This window comes from Pelmatolapia mariae, linkage group LG5 (assembly GCF_036321145.2).
Source record: "Pelmatolapia mariae isolate MD_Pm_ZW linkage group LG5, Pm_UMD_F_2, whole genome shotgun sequence".
NCBI lineage: Eukaryota > Metazoa > Chordata > Actinopteri > Cichliformes > Cichlidae > Pelmatolapia > Pelmatolapia mariae.
In genome coordinates, this window is record NC_086231.1 from 5,404,908 (window position 1) to 5,425,238 (window position 20,331).

General features: G+C 39.5%; 1 protein-coding gene across 1 annotated transcript in view; it reads left to right on the forward strand.

The window, feature by feature from the left end:
• Nucleotides 1-761: 761 nt before the first annotated feature.
• The window catches only part of LOC134627391 (serine hydroxymethyltransferase, mitochondrial), a 30,341-nt gene continuing 10,771 nt past the window's right edge, over nucleotides 762-20,331 (forward strand). Inside the window, exons 1-6 of the mRNA XM_063473431.1 lie at nucleotides 762-839; nucleotides 10,085-10,276; nucleotides 12,557-12,633; nucleotides 16,716-16,916; nucleotides 17,147-17,228; nucleotides 20,091-20,213. Of these exons, the coding sequence (XP_063329501.1) occupies nucleotides 807-839; nucleotides 10,085-10,276; nucleotides 12,557-12,633; nucleotides 16,716-16,916; nucleotides 17,147-17,228; nucleotides 20,091-20,213 (708 nt within the window). The 5' untranslated portion in view covers nucleotides 762-806. The remainder of the gene's footprint in view (nucleotides 840-10,084; nucleotides 10,277-12,556; nucleotides 12,634-16,715; nucleotides 16,917-17,146; nucleotides 17,229-20,090; nucleotides 20,214-20,331) is intronic.

Below are 20,331 nucleotides of genomic sequence, written 5' to 3' on the forward strand. Positions count from 1 at the left end.
AGATCAGAGACTGTGAATCACAAATTAAAAATTAAGGTTTAACCTTAAAAGGATTGGAATTGTACATTACAATGACCAATTTATTACATGAACTTAAACTTAACTAACTTGCTATATATTACCATGAATCATTAATTAATCACGTTTGACAATTTTTAACCAATTGTATAGAATAAAATATAAGAGGCAAGAGAAAAACTAGAAAGATTCTACCTGACACACTGAATTAAGTTTACCTACATTTTATAGAAATAGTAGTGCCATGTAATTCATTCCAATACATGTATATTTTCAGGGAAATTCTCTTTTAAAAGTCATATATAAAATGTAGTATTTTATATATTTTATGTATTGCTGGTTCAGCTGTGATGAGCACAGAGCACTGTGTCCCTTTCTTTTCTTTAGTTTTTAAGTTGTTTTTATTTCATATTATGTTTTGTATTTTACTATATTGAATTATATGCTTATTATGCTTGTTTATATTCATAGGTTGTGTTCAGTGTTTTTTTCTGTTGTAATTTGACATCAATTAAGGCATCTTATCTTATCTTATCTGATTATTAAATAATTACTTCATGCTTTAGGAGCTGGACTGCAGTGCGACCACACACTCTGGGCACTTCTGTATATGGGCACTGTAGGCACACAGCTAGTTTTTGTGTTTTCTTCAGAGTGGTGAGCCTACATTTCCCATCGAACCTTTCGGTATGACGAAAGTGACTACCCATTTCTCAACAGCCTTTCGTTTCTGTCAGGGGTGTGTGCGCTGATGTACTGCTTCTTCGTCTGGTTTTACACCTGGAAACATGCGGCTATTCGCTCTGAGACAGCTCGCACGGGTAACTGTAATATATTTCTGCGCTATTTTGCCCCTGGGGGTAATGTTTCTTACTGCTGCTTAAGTAAAGTGTACTGTTTATATTTAATAAATAGAGTGCTCAGCAATAAACCGCTAGCTGTTTTCTTTCTGCCCTTTATGCACTGCATTTATGGAAACTTGAGGCTGCCAGCGGTTAAGTTAGGTAATGCAGCTGGTTCCACGTGATGATGCCACAGCGACTGCCACAGCTTACAAGCATAAAAAGTGAATTCATTATTATTATTTTTTTAAGTGTAAATTAATAATGGAGGCACAAGAACCTTGTTTAAACATGAGATGATATTCAGTAAAAACACTTGGAACCGGGATGTGTTATCATGCTTAGAGTTGTTGCGTGTTATACTTGTGTTTGTATGTTTTTGTGCTAGCTTGACAGATGATCACTTTGTAAAAAGAAAGACTGGATGACATCATACTGAACTGTGTATTGTCTACCTTTGGATTAGAATAAGAGAGTAAAGTAATACACACTCTTACAAAATCTAAAACAAGTATATAAAACAAATGAAGTTTTTAAAAAGAAGCTTCTTTTAAAATAAAAACGAAGCACAATAACTCATTAGCAAGTAGTGATGGGAATTCTGTCTCTTTTTAGAGAACCGGCTCTTTCGGCTCGACTCACTAAAAAGAGCCGAACCAGCTCTTCAGGTTGTTCTTTGCTTTAATTAATTTATTATCAACAACAGTAGAAAATTATGCACAAAATGAATTACTAATGTAAAAAAATGTGTTTTTTATTTATATATGTTTATTATATAAATATGCTTTTATTTATTCACTCATTTATTCACTTATTTATTACTCCATAATTTAAAAAATAAATTATAAAAAACAACTCTTTACAATTCTACTTTTAACTATTTAAATTTTCACCTTTTTCCTTTTAAACAAATTTAAAGTTAAATAACACAAAACACTACAAACCACAACACAATAAAATATAAATTAATATGCAAAACAAAAAGAAGATGCCCGTTCTCTGTCATATAGGCCTGGGATGATTTTTTGGGGTGTTTTCCTGCTTGGAATTGCATACATAGGATTCAGTGCATGAATAAACTTTCTGAATCCTTTAACATCCACAACTGATAATAGTCAGAAATCAAGTGCAATCATTTTTGCCAGGTCTTTATCAATTGAGTTCTGTCTTGCTGGGGTCACAGACTTCTGCAAAAACTGTCTAATAGAGCTGTGGGTTGGTTTAGATGGTTGTGGTGGTATACTGCAAGATGCTGTAGATTCATCTGCAGCAGCAACGGTTGCAGTAGACACACTGGCACCTTCATTAATATCACACTTAACTGACTGCGTTTTGTCTTCCCCTTGCACTGATGGGTGGACAGTTCTCAGGTGCCTGTGCAGGTTGTTTGTGGAGCTGGCTCTATATGATAACCTTTTCTTGCAGAATCTACACTCTGCCTATGTATCGTTAGTAAAATTGAAATGGTTCCAGGTTTTGCTTCTCCTCTTGGTGTCACTCATTTTCATTACTATACCTTTCTATACCTAATGTTGGCCCTGGCTTGTTATTGCCCCTGGCTCTCTTTGGCTACATCCACACTAATGCGTTTTTGTTTGAAAGCGCATTGTTTTCTCTCCGTTTTGGCCTCCCGTCCACACTGAGATGGCGTTTTCGCTCAAGGAAAACGCAGCCTTTTGAAAACACTCTCGAAAACGCATACATTTGAAAATGGTGCTTTCGCATCACAGTGTGGACAGTGAAAATGGAGAATTTTTGAAAACAATGACGCATTTTAGTCATTTTAGTCAAGTGACCAATTAAACTAAGATAGCGGAGGGCATTATACAGCAGTTGATTTGTTTGCTCTCAATTTTGACAGCCCTATTAAAGATTAATATCAGTTTGTACATGCTTCCAATAGCTTTTCTTCAAATTTTTTAATTCGCACTCGCTTTTACAACTTTGTACTTTTGTGTTACTTGCAGCAATAACTCCACCTCATTGTTAGTCCATTTAAAAAACTTGGTGCTTTTCCTCGACATTTTCAAAAAGCCGGAAAGTAAATAAACGGCAGACAGAAATGAGGCAGGTCGAATCGTCTTGCGTTTCACGCATGCGCAGTACTGGAACATAAGCGTTTTCGGCTGTTTCAATGTGGACGCACAACTCTGTGAAAACGACTGAAAACGATAGTGTGGACGCGGAGCGTTTTCAGGCACTTTGTCGCCCTCTCCCTCCTGCTCTGTTTCTGTGCTACTGCGAGTGTAACTACAGCCCTTCCTCCTTCTGCTCAGCAAAGATAAGGTTGCTTGCGCCCCTCCCCCCTCTGCTCAGCGCAAACTCAAGGCTCACGTGCGGCGTAAAGCAAAAAAAAAGTGAGAGAGAGAGGGTGAGAGAAAGAAAAAAAGAAACACGGCTCCGTCGTTCACTTCAAAGATCTGGCTCTAAGAGCCGTTTCGTTCGCAACCGACACATCACTATTAGCAAGTCAAACTTTGTTGCAAACCACCAGATTTGGCTTTGTTTTTATTTCTTCTGAAGTATTAGATTCATATCAGCATGCTTTAAAAATGAAAAAAACAAAACAGTGTATTCAAAGTTGGTACAGTATTTGTGGGAAGTCAGAACTGTTGGGACCTAGCAATTATATCTACATTATATCTATATATCAACAATTATATCATATGAAATCATGAATCATATGAAAAACTATCTCAGTTAAGCCCTGATGGCCTAGTTTTGTAAAGTTTTGTTCGCATGATATCTTGGCCTGCTGGAAGCAGTGAACAGGGGCATGGTTAGGTTGGAGTTGGATAGAGTAAAACGCAAAAGCACTTAATGTAAGTACAGTCTTAGATCATTTAGTCTGATAATAAATAACTGTAAATATTTTAGATGTTTATTGATTGCCATTCCTGCTGACAAAGGGTTTATGAAGTCAAGTAAAGACCTGATTCTGAAATATTAGGATGCCAAAAAATACCAAAGAGTGCCTCATTGTGTGATAGGAGTTGCAAGTCAGCTCTGCCAGAACTACCTGACATGTGAGAACTTGCCTGTGGATTGCTTAACCACATTCTTCACCAATTAATTTACAAGGAAACAAAGCTACAGCTGCTGTTAGCTGTAAATGTTAGTTACATTCAGAAAACTCATGATCTGAAATTGTGTGTGAGAATGCAACACATTTCATTTAAAGTACAGTTGGATTATTGAAGAATGTGTTTAACAATTTCAAATGGCTCTTAAATACATGCAGTAATTTTGCAGGCAAACATCTTCCATTAGATTGTGCTTCAATCCTAATATTTAGTTACTTTTGGATTAGTCAATAAGTCTGATTTCTTCTCCCCTGCCTCCTAGGCACCGGGACATATCACACATATTTGCACATTGGCATCAAACCTTGTTTCTGGGTATAATAAGGACAGGCACACTCCAGATTGAGCTTTTAAAAAAACACAACATTTTCCCAAATTTAAATGATCACATCTTTGAAAGAGCAACCTGTGAGTGACAGTCATGGAATTTGAATTTTGTAATTAACATTATTTTCAGATTTGATTTTCATCAGTTCGGGTTTTGCAAAGTGAGACGTGAGGTGTAGAGACAATAAGAAGATTGTTTGTGAAAACATTGGAGAGTGCTGCTGTTCGCACAGACTGTAGACTGAATCGTGTACATCAAACTTTTTTTTATAACCAATGGTTTTTGTGAGAGCTAGAGGTCATGTTGAACTAAACGTAGCTCAAACATCTAAACTTTTTGGGTTTGCTTTGCTGAACACTTGAAAATCTTTAGTTGTCAGCAAGGGATGTGGCCTCCTACAGATTTACTGATATGGCCGAAGGCCTTTAACAACTCGACCAGTAGGAAGGTCATCTTATCAGTGATGTAACCAAGAAACTGACATCAATTTACCAAATGAAACTTTAAGAAAAAACATTCTTTGTAAACTCTAGAGATATTTGTGTGGGAAAATCCCATTGGATCAGCAGTTTCTGAAACACTCAGACCAGCCCATCTGGCACCAACAACCAAGCCAAGCTCAAAGTCATTTAAATCACCTTTCTGCCTCGTTCTGATGCTCAGTTTGAACTTCAGCATGTTGTGTTGATTGTAAATAGGTAAATGGCCTGTATTTGTATAGCGCTTTACTTAGTCCCTAAGGACCCCAAAGCGCTTTACACTACATCCAGTCATTCACCCATTCACACACACATTCACACACTGGTGATGGCAAGCTACATTGTAGCCACAGCTGCCCTGGGGCGCACTGACTCCCATTCATATATGACTAAACATATATGTTTAGTCAGGTCTACTACAATTGCTAGACAACCTTTTTTTAATTTATTAGTATTTATTGTGAATTAAATGAAGAAAACATTTTAAAGTCGACATTCTCTCCTTTTAATTTCGGTAGAATCACAACTAGTGCATAGCTTTTCATTTTGACAGATTTACATTAATCGGATTAAGTTGTTGGACAGGATTAGCTGTATTGATAAGGTCCAAAGTAGCTTTTAGCTGTCCAAAAAATGATTCAAAAGATTTAAAAGCTAGGATGACTTGAACAAAAACATATTTCACACTGTAGACCTGATAGAGTTTATGAGCGGGATTTCAGAGGACGAAAGGCAATGAACCAGCCTTGAACCCAAAAGTGTTAGCAGTACAGTCCACAGCATGTGTCCGAGGCACTAGGAAACCATCTTTAAGAAGTGCAGTGCAAAGATTACAGCATAAATGTGCCGTTCCACTGCCTACGCCTCCTGAAGATTGCCTTTGTTGCCAGCATCGCTTAAGTCTCTGATTGTCACCCTGACAATCCTTTGATCCGAATGGAGTGTAGTCGTCTTGACTGTGCCTCTGTCCCTTTACGCCTCCTCGCCCCGTCCAGATTTTAGTCTAGATTTCCAGTCTAGTGTCATCCAGAGTGTATCACAGGGCAATTTGTAATGGGCAGCCCTGCTATTAGTCAGTGACAGAGGAAGAGGCAACTCTGTGTCAAACTGACGGATGCTGCTGCGCTGTTGACACTTCTTCTCTGCAACCTTAAATATCTGTTCTTCTGTAGGCTCACCCAGGACTGCAGCTATCGATTAGTTTAGTGATCGAGGATCGATTATTCTCTGAGTTAATTACATGATCGAATAAGAAATACTTCTGTTTTGTTAATGAGCTATAGTAAATATTAAGAAAAGAAAAAAAAGACAGCTCTTTTGGAAATGAACTGCTCATTGGTTTCCATTTTAGAGATTAATTTTGATAATTCAACTGCATACAGCATGTGGCATAAAAAAGCTAAACACTGTCACTGAAGTTCTATCTTTTAAATAAAATATTTCCTAAATGCATAAATAACTAAATTATCATAAGTACAGTAATGTCCTAAAATGTACTAAAAATGTACTAAAATGAGGCTTACATACAACCTGAACTAAGAGGTCAAATAAAATAACCCTGTCTTTTTGGAAGACTTCCTTACATTATTCAGAGGCAAAAAAAAAGAGTTCTGACAGTGCTGTATTTCCTAGATGATGTACATAGATACATACATTTTTTTTTCGGGGGGGGGGGGGGGGGTTGTGCGTGTGTCCGAGTTATTAAATGTAGTAATGAATAAAGGAGAAGGTGTGGTTTTAAGCCTTTAGAGGAACAAGCTGTGGCTGGAATGAAGTGAGGAAATCAGCATTGTCTGAGGTTTGCACTATGCTTCGATGCAACATTTCCTGCTGCGGAAAACAGCACTGAGTCAGTGAGTTCTGCTAGCCTATGTATATATTTTTACTGGCCTGCGGGTTGAAAAAAGCTTTTATTTTTATATTTTTAAATATTAATATAATTTAATCAGTATAAAAGCAAAATAATGTTACTAAAGCTTTGAAATAAATATGATCTAGTACATCCCATGCCCCCCTTTAGACTCACCCCTGCTCGCTGCATGTATCACTGCAATAGAAAAATGGGATGGATGGAGAGATAGATAGATAGATAGATAGATAGTTGTTCCAACACCAACACAAGGATATCAGATCGTGCGCACAGTGATTAGTTCTTATTTAGTGTTTGGTTTGTGCAAACACTACTGCTTAGTTGTCCCCGCCCCTTTTGTCCTCCTGTTTCCCCTCCGCTTCCCCTCCAGCGAGGAGTTAAACAGTTTGATGGCGTGTGGAACAAAGGAGTTTTTAAGTCTGTTGGTCCCAGACTTGGGGAGAAGCAACCTGTCGCTGAGCAGACTTCTCTGGTTATTAGTGACCAACATTGTCCATAATGTCTAGCAGTTTTTTGCTGCAGTGGATAGGAGCAGCTACAAAAACTTTTTTTCAACATATTGGATCTTGTAAAACAGGTTGTTCGATGCAGGACTCCTCCCCGGGTTTTTAACAGAAATGCTTTTAATGGTGATTAAAGTATCAGGTTCTGCTTCTCAGTACGGCTCCGCCTCTTTGTTCTTCGACGTGTGTATATGTGTGTGTGTGTGTGTGTGTGTGTGGACAGACTCTACATTAAACTACAACAGCGTCATCTTCACTGCTGCTGTTGTGTTATCAGTTTTTTGTTGGAAAACCCAGGGCAAAAAATTTGCGTTGAGGATTTTTTTTTTATAATCGAGTTATTTGAGTTACTCGAATCGTTGCAACCTATTTTCACCACTCTAATCCCATGTGTGTGTTTGTGTGTTTTTCTGGGTTGATTGTTGTTTGGTATAGCTGCTGATGGACAGCAGTCATCTGTAAAATTGACTCTCCTCAGGAGCTGCTTCAGGAAACGGGCAAAAACAATACAGAAGTAGGATTAATGAAATGATTTTCTTCCTTCCCTTTTCTTCTGCTTCGCAATTGTACTTTGAGCACAGATGTTTGACAGGGAAGGCAGAATGCCAACAATTACCTTATCATTGTCACGCAGATGTAGTGCATCTGTGACTCTGCCATTATTTTGTGCTCAGCACACAGGTTGACGCGGCCTATCCCGCCCCTTTTCTCACAGCAGAGTTTTCATCAAGTTCACCTTCAAACGACAGCGTAATCTGTCGCCTAAAAATAGTCCCGCTGTGACATATTTGGTGCTTGTATCTTGGCTCTCGCTTCTCTTGGATCAGTTTATTTTGTGTTTATTAATTAATCTCCCATAATGATCAAGGCTGAGAAATGAAGCAGGGAAACAGAGAGAAACACAACAGGGAGTAACCTGTCTTTTGGCTGTTTAAGCTCAGAGCTTTCCCATTTGGACACTGTGAAATTCATATCGATGACAAGAGGAACTAACAAAAATGCCACACAAGTGTTACTTGGTTGAGAGTGCTTAGCGGCGTAGGGTGACAGGATAGTGCGGGGAAAGGATGAAGGTGAAGGTGAAGAGGAGAAAGGAGAGGCAGCCTTGTCTGTTTTTCAGTCTTCAGTAACCCTGTAGCCACTCAGTTTGGGGTTTTTCTGCCACTGCGTTTCCTGGTGTTGGTGTGCCACAGTCGAAAAAGAGACAGCAAAGGACAGTTCCCGTCAAGGTTTAATGACCCGTGTGATTTTTTTGGCGAGAAATGTGTCCTCAGAGGCAGCTCGACCTGTCTCCCAGGCCCTGTCTTTTCCAGGATCCTGGGGAGGGAAATCTCCACCATCATAAATGCTACTGGTGACAGAAGGCCAGGGTAGAGACTATTAGAAATCAGTCATTAGTGTGCCAGTTGGCTCCCCTGGCGTGTCACCATTGTCTCTTTTACCACACTGGGGAGCAGAGGAAGAAGCAGAGTAGACAACCACAATGAAGGTGATAAACTATCTTTAGGGTATTTTATTTTATTTTTTTAAAGGGTGTATTGAATTATACTATAGCTAGACCTTTTTATATTTTAGAGATTATTTAGAATGAGAATATATAGATCTTAAAGCCTGTGAAAAGCTACACTGGTAAATGTTATAAAGCCATTTCAAATGATTAAAAAGCCGAACTTAATTTACACTGCATGGAATAAGCATAATTACACGTTTTTCATATGGGTGTCCTTAAAGAGTCCTAAGTATTGTGTTAATTGCTTTTTAATGGTGCTATTAAAGGGAGGCTGTCCCTCACGCCCCAGCACACCTGTACAGATGATAACTATAGGTTTGTAGTGGGGCGATTGATCTCAGCACAGAGTCATCATCATCATATTGCTGATTAAATGAAGAGAATGAGCCAATTTGTTTTGAGTGCAATCAACCTGTCAACATTTTATTTAACCTTACAGCTCTCCCACACAGTGCTTCTTTTTTGATTGAGAGTTATAATGGGAATCCACTTAAATAGAACACAAACCTTTTTTTGTGTGTATTCAGAGGTTTTCTGATGGTCCAAGCACCGTGTCGGTGGTGTGTCATACTAACAAAGAAAAGTGGGATCAGGATTCACTTTAGAAAAGAGCCAGTGAAAATTGTATGGAGTCTGCACTCTCACACGATCAAGCATTGCAGCAGAGGAAGAACTCGCCAGCCCCAGTCCAGATTAGATAAGCAGGAAGTGCTGAATCTGTTCTCTATATGCCTCCTTCTGGTACACTGAGGCTGTAAAAGTCGGTCCCAGTTTGTAGAAGTGCTGATAGAGGCATAATTGAACAACCATGCTGATTATTGATATCACGAAAACACGCCAGCTTCTAATTATACCAGACTGCGTTAGAGTGTAAGGGAAGCACAGTAGTTGAAAGGAGGCAAATGTCTCCTAATTTGTACAGGACAAATTAGGATGACACTTTAAATATATGAAATGATCAAATAAAGACTTTAGAGAATTGATGTTCTTTGTAATAGGACAGCTAGCAGCAACGTGGTGACCAAAAACTAAAAAATGTCCATGAAAATTCAGCAACTTTAGGAGATGACAGGGACTTAACTGAACCATGATCTGTGGCTACCAAGTCAAACTAATTTGATTTCTCAACTTTAAGATGATAAGCTTTCAGCAGACTACAAAGAGAACGACATGATTAGGTGGGAAATATACAAAAGTTTTACCTGGAAATCCAATACAACCATCTGTTAGCTGCAGGATGATTGACACACACACACACACACACAAGCACACTCTCACACTCTGGCAACTCATGTTAGTCCTTATGACCCAGTTTGGTGCAATGACACAGTTTTAGAAAACATTTCTACTGTAACTGCGATATCTGTGTAAAGCTGACAAACTCTAAATCAAACCTTTTTTCCTTTCTGTATCGTCTTTCCTCATATTCCCAACTCGTCTTCCACCCACAGCCGCTGTGCCAGCGAGTCCCTTCTTGTCTCAGTGCACGTGCCCACCAGTCTCACGCTGCCACCCGTGCAGCGGATGAAGATCGTCCTTGGACGGGTCAGGAGAGCCTGGCTCAGGATGACCCCGAGATGTGGTATCTGCTGCAGAAGGAGAAGGACAGGCAGTGCCGTGGTTTGGAGCTCATTGCATCTGAGGTACTAGGAGCCAGATTAAGTGGCGCAAAATAGAATGTGAGCGCAATCTCCGAATTTTGCTTGTGGTTGCAGTTAGTTTTCCAATCATAGACATGAGTTTGTTTAAATATCAAGTGTGAAAAAATAGCATTCAACATCAGCGCAACTGGCAGTAAATTGCAAACATTAGTAAATCAGTTTGTTCTCTGAGAAAGGAACTCCCAGAAATGTAAATGCAGCAGGGTCAGTCGCAAAAATCTCTGAGTTCCCATCTCTTACACACTGTAATCTCTTTGTAAATATGAAAGAATTTTTGTTTATACTAAAACCCAGTTTGAACTGGTGCAACTTGCTAGTAAATCTATATAGAAACCTACATTGAAAGTCAGAATATGTCAGCGCACACTTTTTATGTTAATGTATAAATGATTTTTGTTTCCTCTCTTCATTTTGATTGAAGCGGATGGTTATTTGAAATATATAAGCCATGATTACCACCTTAAAACACTCAGTTGAGAACAGGCGATTGAATTTTTCCCAGTCCTTTAAAACTGTTGTCATGGAGCTGTAAGGCGACAGACTCACTTGTTAAAAAAAACTTATTTTTAAAAGGGTTTAGTCAGTCAGACACTCGTTCCACTTTTTTGTATTGATTCAATTGTCTTTCTTTTTTTAATCAAAGATGGTCAGTGTAAGCAGTTATTCAGTGTCTCAGAGAGCTGACATGTTAGCAGTGCAACTGTCTGAGAATAACTAATCTCCTCTGATTAATGAATTAATGCGCTGACTTTGGGCTATTTATTCTAGTTATTTTACGTGTTACTGCTGGCTGGAAAAGTGAGGGAAAAGCCTTTGAGGTCTTGTGATAGATGTGCACACCAAATCCAACACATGATCGTGGGTATAGCATTTGAAATTCACACTCTGCCAAAGTATTTATTCTTGAATCCTCTTGCTGTCTGCATTAATGTTGTATACCTCTAAATGTTCTGTTTTAAATATTTCCATTGGCCTTTGAAGCTTCTAAAACTGAACTTTTGTCTCACACATACAACTCATAAACTGATGTCATGATCTCTGACAGGAATAAATTCATATCCAGCTTGCTGTTAATTCTTTATTCACTCACTGAGGAACTGTACACAGTAGGCTGGAAGTCATTCAAACTCGACTTCTTTAATAGTTAAAACACTTATAAGAAACTCTGCTTGTTGTAAGCGAGACTAGCTCAGTTATCAGAAAGATTCAGGCAGCTCTTTGTTTTCATTCCAAGGCTGGATGGACTGAAATGAAAAATTTTACTATTCAGAAGAGCAGACGAGGTTTTATCTTCTGCTGTTCCTTCTCTCTCCTCCTGTTTCTTCTTCGCCACAGTAGTTGTTCAGTGGAGTATGTCAGCCCCCTCTCAACACAAAGCCTGACCACTCTAGTGTGAGATAAAGCTGATATCTTCATTCTGCCTCCTCCCCAGCTCACTCTGCAAGTCACATCACAGTACAGCTCAGACAGACATTCCTTCGATGAGAAGACGTACAGTTTTGCACACACACACACACTGACACTAAGAAGCAAATGCGTTTCCTTTCTAATATATGCACAGTAGTTGGCATGACAGACGGATGCAGTAGAAAGCTGTTACTGGAGCTGTTATCTGCCTTGATCTCCTCTTGGCTCACAGGTGAAGCATTTGCATAACAATACACCACCACCACCACCCCATTCAGAGAGGCAGAATTCAGACTATATTTGTCTGTGTTCATTTTATGTCAGATCCTGTTACTGACCAGTGTGACGATATACAAAAGAGTTATGCTACACAGTCAGGGCTGCATCACTCAGATTTTACGATTTTGGTCAAGCTCTACTGTATTGCAGTAATTGCAGATTTAAAAAAAGGCAAAGGAACGCATCTACTGACATCATCAGTCAATGAGTCCAGCCAATAAATTTCATCTTCGCAAACTGAAAAGATACAAAGGAAACAGTACACTTTTTTTCCTCTAACAATAATGACTAAAATTTGTTTGTCTCTCAGTGCGTCTCAACGATCCCGATGTAATTCAGCATGTGCAGAAACATTTATTGCATTATCTTGTATCCTCCAGCTGCAAGGGGATAATCATTGTGAAGTGCAGAGTGTTAGTCTATGGAAGTCCAGAGGTTCAATACTGTAATGATTGCCTCTAGCCGGAGGGGGATTTCTCACTATCACTTAACAGACTTTAATTTGCTGTCGTTGTCCCTTCTGTCTACTCGTGCCATTGATCTGAGTGTGTGTCCGCTTGTGTGTTCTCATTGCAGAATTTCTGCAGCCGAGCAGCTCAGGAAGTTCTTGGCTCCTGTCTTACCAACAAATATTCACGCAACCCTGTCATAAAGTAAGTTTTTATTCAGCCACACCTCTGTTTGTTTTCACTATTAATATTATGTGCTTGAGGATATTTGTTACAGACATGCACAAACACACACTGGTACATACCAGGTATATAATCCACAGCCTCTGCCTTTTCAAAGAAAATTCCTGAGGGGTTATATTTGAAGAATTTAGTGCCGGGCTGATAGTTGCATGTTTTCTATTTTCAGTTTAGTTCTGTTATTTCCTTCAGATAAGTCGCATTTATCAGCAGCAACCAGAAAGATGACATGTTTTGAAATTCTTCTCATTTGATGCCTTTGATTCCTGGAATACAATCCTACCACAAATCTCTCTCCCACTGACTGTGTTTTTAATTTTTGTTTTTTCCCCCCCGACATCCCACTCATCTGTTGTTTTTTTCTCCCACTTTTAATGTAATGAAACAAAAGGATGATCTCATTGAGTGAGTGGTTTGTAAAGTAGCCATCTGTTGCACCTTCATCTGTAATTCCACTGAAAAGGTTTGATTTTCACCGGAGATGCCTCAGATCTGCTGTGGAAGTTTTGGGTCTAGGTTGGTGTAGATCTTTCTTGACTAAAATTACTGTTTGTGAAAATGTGTGAACATATTTTAAAGGGGCTGTAGTCTAAACAGTTTTACAGCGATGTACCAAATGACAATGCAAAATTAGTGCTTTACTTAGAGGGTTTGCTTGTACTGATGACTCTAGACTATGGAGAACATTTGTGTCCATAATGTACACCTGTCATAGTGTTGGTTTTTACCAATATGTTCTACCTGCTCAATCCCAAGCAACAGACAAATAGATAGCAAGTAGCTGGTGATTGCTGTTGGCTATATAGGCAGTTCCCATCAGGCTGTAACAAAAATAGATTTAAAAGACTGAACAGACTGGTATAGCTAATCTGATGAATGATAATTTCATTTTGTATTTGCATGGAATGCAGTTAACAGCAGTTCACCACATTGGCTTGGCCGTTGTGTTCACGGCATTGTTCTGCTGGCCAAAAATGAACCATCTCTGGTTTAAGGGACCAACCAGATAGTGAATACAGATAAAGCATGTCATGCATGCTTTATCTGTTGCCACGTCTCTGTTTGACTGAGACATGGCAACAGCCCAATGACTTTTCGTCGCTCAACGACTCCACCACCCAGGGGTTTGTTTACACCTGTCAACCTCGTAAGTCCGGCCGTGGTGGAGGTCTCGCGGTAATCTATCGCGAGAACTGGAAAGTCACGCCGTTATCTGTACCTGTCTACAGTTCCTTTGAATCCATTGTTTTTCAACTGTCAGGACCTGTTCCAACTGTCATAGCTGTTATTTACCGCCCTCCAAAGTCTAATTCTGTCTTCATAAGTGACTTTGTTGATCTGCTGACTCACATAGCTACTGTTTCCCCTAATATCATACTCTTGGGAGACTTCAATATTCATATGGATAACAGTGATCATCCTTTCACCAAAGACTTCTCTTCCTCCCTCGATAGTTTTGGCTTTAAACAACACATAAACTTTCCTACTCATACTAAGGGCCATACTTTGGACCTAGTTTGTTGCTCTGGACTTACTCCTTTTAACTGCAAAGCTGATGAACTGCTAATTTCTGACCACTTGCTTCTTTCTTTCAATATCAAAATGACCTTTTCTATAATCAAGAACCTTCATACCATTTCTTTTCGGAATATTAAGAAAATCAATCCTGATACTCTTTCTTTTGCTTTCTCTAGTCATTTGCATTTTCATAACCTGCTCACCCAAGAGGACTTAGTTTCCTATTATAACTCTAGTCTCAATAGTATTCTAAACTCTGTTGCCCCACTCAAAACCAAATCTGTATCTTTCTCTCAGTCAGCACCCTGGTTTACAGCTGAACTCAGACTCCTGAAAGCAAAAGGACGACGACTTGAGCGCCTTTATAAGAAAACTGGTCTGAATATCCACAAGGAAATGTTTAATAATCATATTATGTATTATAAGGAGTGTATTTATCAAACAAAATCTGCTTACTACTCCACCATTATCTGTTCAAAAGATGACTCAACCAAGATACTGTTTTCACTGTTCAACTCTTCTTTCAGGTCACCAGATTTTTTACCTGCTCACCTTTACTCATCTTCCTTCTGTGATTCTTTAATGTCATTTTTCATTGAGAAAATTCACAAAATACACCAAGACCTGGTTTCCGATGTTCCATTTAGCTCTTCCTGTGTAATTCCTCTCCCATCACACTGTTTTTCTGCTTTCCAGCTCCCCTCGGCTACTGATATTTCAGATTTCATCTGTAAGTCAAAACCTTCTACTTGTCAGCTAGACCCCATTCCTACAGTTTTGGTTAAGGCATGTTTACCTTCTCTGCTTCCCTTCATATCTGCTATCATCTGCTCTTCACTTACCACTGGAACTGTTCCTGCTTCCCTCAAAATTGCCGCCATCACTCCAATATTAAAAAAAAACTGGTCTAGATCCCAATAATTTTGAGAATTCTCGGCCTATTTCCAATCTGCCATTCCTTTCTAAAATTCTTGAGAAAATAGTTGCCACGCAACTTCACTCACATTTAACTAATAATAATCTGTATGAACAGTTCCAGTCTGGCTTTCGCCCCTCCCAGAGCACTGAAACAGCACTTGTAAAAATAACTAATGATCTTCTTATGGCAGCTGACTCCGGTTTACTTTCCATTCTTATTCTCCTCGATCTGAGCGCTGCCTTCGACACTATCTCTCACTCCATTCTTCTCAGTAGGCTAGCCTCCATCGGTCTCTCCCATGCTCCATTAGCCTGGTTTAAATCATACCTATCTGATCGCACTCAGTTCATTCAACTCAAATCCTTTACTTCTCAGCCCTTTCCTCTGACCACTGGCGTGCCCCAGGGATCTGTCCTGGGGCCCCTTCTTTTCATTATCTACCTTCTACCGCTTGGACACATTCTCCGTAAATACAATATCCATTTACACTGTTATGCCGATGACACCCAGCTTTATCTGTCCACTAAACCTAATTCTGCTCTTCCCCCATCCTCCCTCACCCTCTGCTTAGCTGAACTAAATTCATGGTTCTCTTCTAATTTTCTCAAACTCAATAGTAATAAATCCGAGCTCCTCTTGGTCGGCACTAAATCAACATTATCCAGAACTAACAGTTTCTCTATTACTGTCAATAACTTGCCGGTCTTCGTTTCTTCCTCTGTGAAAAGTTTGGGTGTCATCCTCGACAGTACTTTATCTTTCAATTCACACATTAATAATGTCACTCGGTCTGCATATTTTCAATTGCGCAACATTAATCGTCTCCGTCCTTTTCTCACCCCACATGCCACTGCCATTCTTGTCCATAGCCTTGTTACTTCCCGGATTGATTATTGTAATTCACTTCTTTTTGGTCTTATTCAAAAATCCATCCACAAGCTTCAACGCGTCCAGGACTCTGCTGCCCGTATCATCACCAGGACCCCTTCTGTCCACCACATCACTCCTGTCCTGCAGCAGCTTCATTGGCTCCCGGTCAAATATCGTATCAATTTCAAAATACTCTTGTACACATTTAAAGCTATTCATCATCTCTCTCCTCCATATCTCTCTGATCTGGTTAACATCACCACTCCATCTCGTTGTCTCAGATCTTCTTCTTCCCTGTCACTCTCTGTCCCCTCCCCCCGTCTTGTCACCATGGGGAGCAGGGCTTTCAGCTGCTCTGCTCCACGACTCTGGAATTCCCTACCTCCTGATTTAAGAAATATCTCTACCTTCTCTCTCTTTAAGTCCCAACTCAAAACCCACTTGTTCAAAATAGCCTATCCTACATAACCTCTCCATTCGACTATTTTAAATTTGTTTATATCCTATGCTTTTATGATTGTGTAAACTCCTTGCTTTTATGTTGCTTTTTACTCTATTGTGTACAGTGACCTTGAGTGTTTTGAAAGGCGCTTTCAAATAAAATGTATTATTATTATTAACACAGCTTACACTTAGTTCTTTTCCCATCCTCAAGCACTCGTCTTTGTACCAGGAAGTCACAATGACATACCAATAGCACATGGACATTAGATGAATTGAAACAAATTTTCCATTACAGGTCTCATGGTGGAGGAGGAGTGGTTGACCAAATTGAGCTGCTCTGTCAGAAGCGAGCTCTGGAGGCCTTTGACCTGGATCCAGCTCAGTGGGGCGTCAACGTCGAACCGTACTCTGGCTCTCCTGCCAACTTTGCCACTTACACCGCTGTACTCAATCCCCACGATCGTATCATGGGCCTGGACGTATCTGATGGTGGACAGTTAGTATTCACTGTTGCTTTATTTTCATTGTTGGTCCTGTTTTTTCTTCATCCACACACTTTTAAAACCACCCAAGTTGTTGGTCAACTGTAGTGTGTCACTTCCCTTTTTTAGTTTCCTACAAATTTGATATTCATATTGAATAAAATTTTGTGAAAAGGTTTACAAACAGAGTCTTTGAGCTTCCATATTTTATTCTTTATGTATATATTGTTTTTTCTCACTCCAGTCTGTCTCACGGCTACATGTCTGATGTGAAAAGAATCTCTGCAACCTCAATCTATTTTGAGACAATGCCTTACAAGCTAAATCTAAGTAGAAAAACCTTCTACTAATATCTACTGACACCTGTTGATTAGGGCTGTTTGATAGGATGATACATATTGGATATGAAAACATCGTTTCATTTTACGCTATCGTTTGTTTTGTGGTGTCGCAAAATAAGCTGTTTACGGCAATATTTTTTCATCGTTTTGATAGTCACTGTAGTGGCTATTTAAAATAACCACACTATGGACGGACAAGCGACTGTTTTTACGCGTACTTTCGTTAGCAACAACAACGGTAAAATCATCGTGTGGTTCCGCCGTCCGCTTGTTTATTTTCTACATAAACCTTTCACAATAAAGCTCAAGATCCCGTTGAGACTTTTCAAAATACACTGAAATGATATACATTATTCTCAAACATCAAATTTCAGAATATGCGTCAAACAAATTACCTGAAATAAAAACATAAGGTAACTATAAATGGCGCTTACAGTCACCACATGGATGCAGGCACAGAGAATACCAGCATGGCCAGTGAAGATGAGGCAGAACCAGGTAGCTCCAAACAGAAGGACCAGTCAAAACAAATCAAGGACCTTATTCCTAAACGAGGGGCTACCTCTGTAGCATGGACATGGTTTGGTTATGAAAAGTCTGACACGGATCAGAAAACATGGGGGAGGCAAACCTCTTCAACCACCTACGCAAGAATCAAATGAAAGAGTATGGAGAGAGTTTACAGATGAGAAGCAAAAAAGAGCCTTCAGGTGCTCAAAATAAACCTTAGACTCAAACGTTAGAACAGGCTTTTCCCCACAGCACACCATGTAATAAATACAAAGAAAATGGCAGCTGTTACAAATTATGTCTAAAAATGTATAGTTTAATGCGTCAGTCAAAACACTCGACTTCAGGTACACGACGCCCAGCTGAAAACACTTCACACAAGTCTAGTTGCCTGGGATTCACTGAATTTACAGAAAATGCACTATTTTGCGATATATATCGTTATCGGGATAAGAAATATCATATCGGGATATGAGATTTTAGTCATATCGCACAGCCCTACTATTTATACCAGTGTAGAACGATTCGCTTTTTGGGGGTAGAGTATGAAAACTCTACCCCCAATCAGATATACTGATGTATTTTCGATGTCTTACCAACGTCAGTGTGAGAAGTCTTCCAAAAGCCAATAAGCCAGCAATTGTTAAGACAGTCAAGCTTTCAGTATGTTAGAGTAAGATGTTTATAACAGGTTCAGTGCTGTCCTTGCAAATTGTATTTTCTGAAACACATTGCACAAGGCCGAAACACACACACCTTTTTTTGCTAGGAGTTCTTCTTATAATAGAATTTAAACTTAAAATAATACTGTAATATTGACTACTGCTACATTACAGTAAATGTACACTGAGCAATAAGCCACGTCTTATATTGCTGTCATAATATTGGCAGTTATGCTGACAGTGTTGGCCAGCTTGTGTTCATCAAATGTGAACACCTGGAATAACTAAATTATATTTTAATCTTTTTACATGTCTTGTTCTTTCAGTGTTACTCTTTTTGTTTAAAATTATTAACTTATTCATTGAAAGAAACACAAAGAGCAAGAAATGTAAAGACACTGATAGCCTTTTAGAAAATCTTGTTTGTTTCCCTGCCCCCAGAGGGAAGACATGAGGCAGTGTGGCTAGGGATTTAGTGTCTAACTTCACAAAACTTAAACGCAACAGACACTTGCTGGCAGCTGTTTGCTGATACAGGGCAATTCGCAAGTTTATAGTCAATATATGGTCACCGTGTAGTCCTGCTGCTATACTTGTAACACATTCAAAGTATTTTCCACCTGCACCAGCATCTGTTAAGTTAGGTTGCATCTGATTTAACAATTGATTTTTTTAAATTAACATAAAGTTATGATCACTCGACTATATTTAGTGTAGAATATTTTATTTCTGGGGTCATAGTTGCGTGGCAGTATTGGTAGCAGCTGATGGATGGTCATGAGAGTCTGTGTGTCCAGACCTGCTGATGTATGGGCAAGCAGGACCCCTCTGTGAGAAAGATAATGGGAAATCGACAAGCTGGCCAGCACTACTGGCTCTGTCTTCACAATGAGCAGGTTGATGGAGTGAGGGGGCATCCATAGATGTGCTCTGGAGATGGGAGATTATCGGGTTGTCTAAATAAAGCTTTCCTTCCTCCTTTTCTCTCTTTTTTTTCTTGTCTCTGTCTGCCTTATTCACCATTGTTTTTGTCCCTCACTTTGTTTTTCGGCTGCATTCTGGTGTCTTTCACTGCCTCTCTTTTCTGATGCTTAAAGGTGGACTAGAGGGGCAAAACTTCACTATGAGGCATCAGGCATATCGGTCACTGGACAGGGTGAGCCTGGCTCCATTTCATGTGACTTCAAATTGCATTTACTGGAAAAAATGGATTGTCTAATGTGTTTCTTACATTGTTCATTTTAATAAAAGGGGGCAGAGAGGGTCTCGAAACCAACCTGATCTGTTCAGGTTCATTGCACCAGCATAGCAGGTCCCTGAATGGTTAAATTAGGATAAGTAGGGGTGCATTACTGCAATTGCTCCATCTTCTTCCATGATATGATAGGTGTAAATGCCTCCTTTAGATAAATTCCTTCCCCTTTTAAGGTAGCCAAAGTACTTCAAATACAGCTGCTTCAAATGAGCTTCAAATGGAAAAAATCTCTCTTCCGTGTAGATATGTTTGCTCTTGATACTCAGATATCTGACAGTTTTTTGATCTTTACATATTCCTTTTTTCTCCTGACCCTTACATTCCCTCTAATATTCTCATATTCTTCTTCCACTTTCTCTTTATTCTTTCACACTCTTCCTTCATCTTCTCTGTTTCCTCAATCTGTCTCCCTTTCTGCAGATTGCAACAGGACTTATAGACTACGACCAGATGGAGATGACGGCCAAGCTGTTCCGGCCCAAGCTCATCATCGCTGGCACCAGTGCCTATGCCCGGCTCATTGACTATGCCCGCATCAAGAAGGTGCACGGAGAACTCTCTGCATTCACAGCTCACCCCGTTATCACCCCGCCTTTTTCCATTCTTTGCATTGTAATGCCAAACACACCAGCTTCCCATACCGACAGGTCAGATCTCGCCA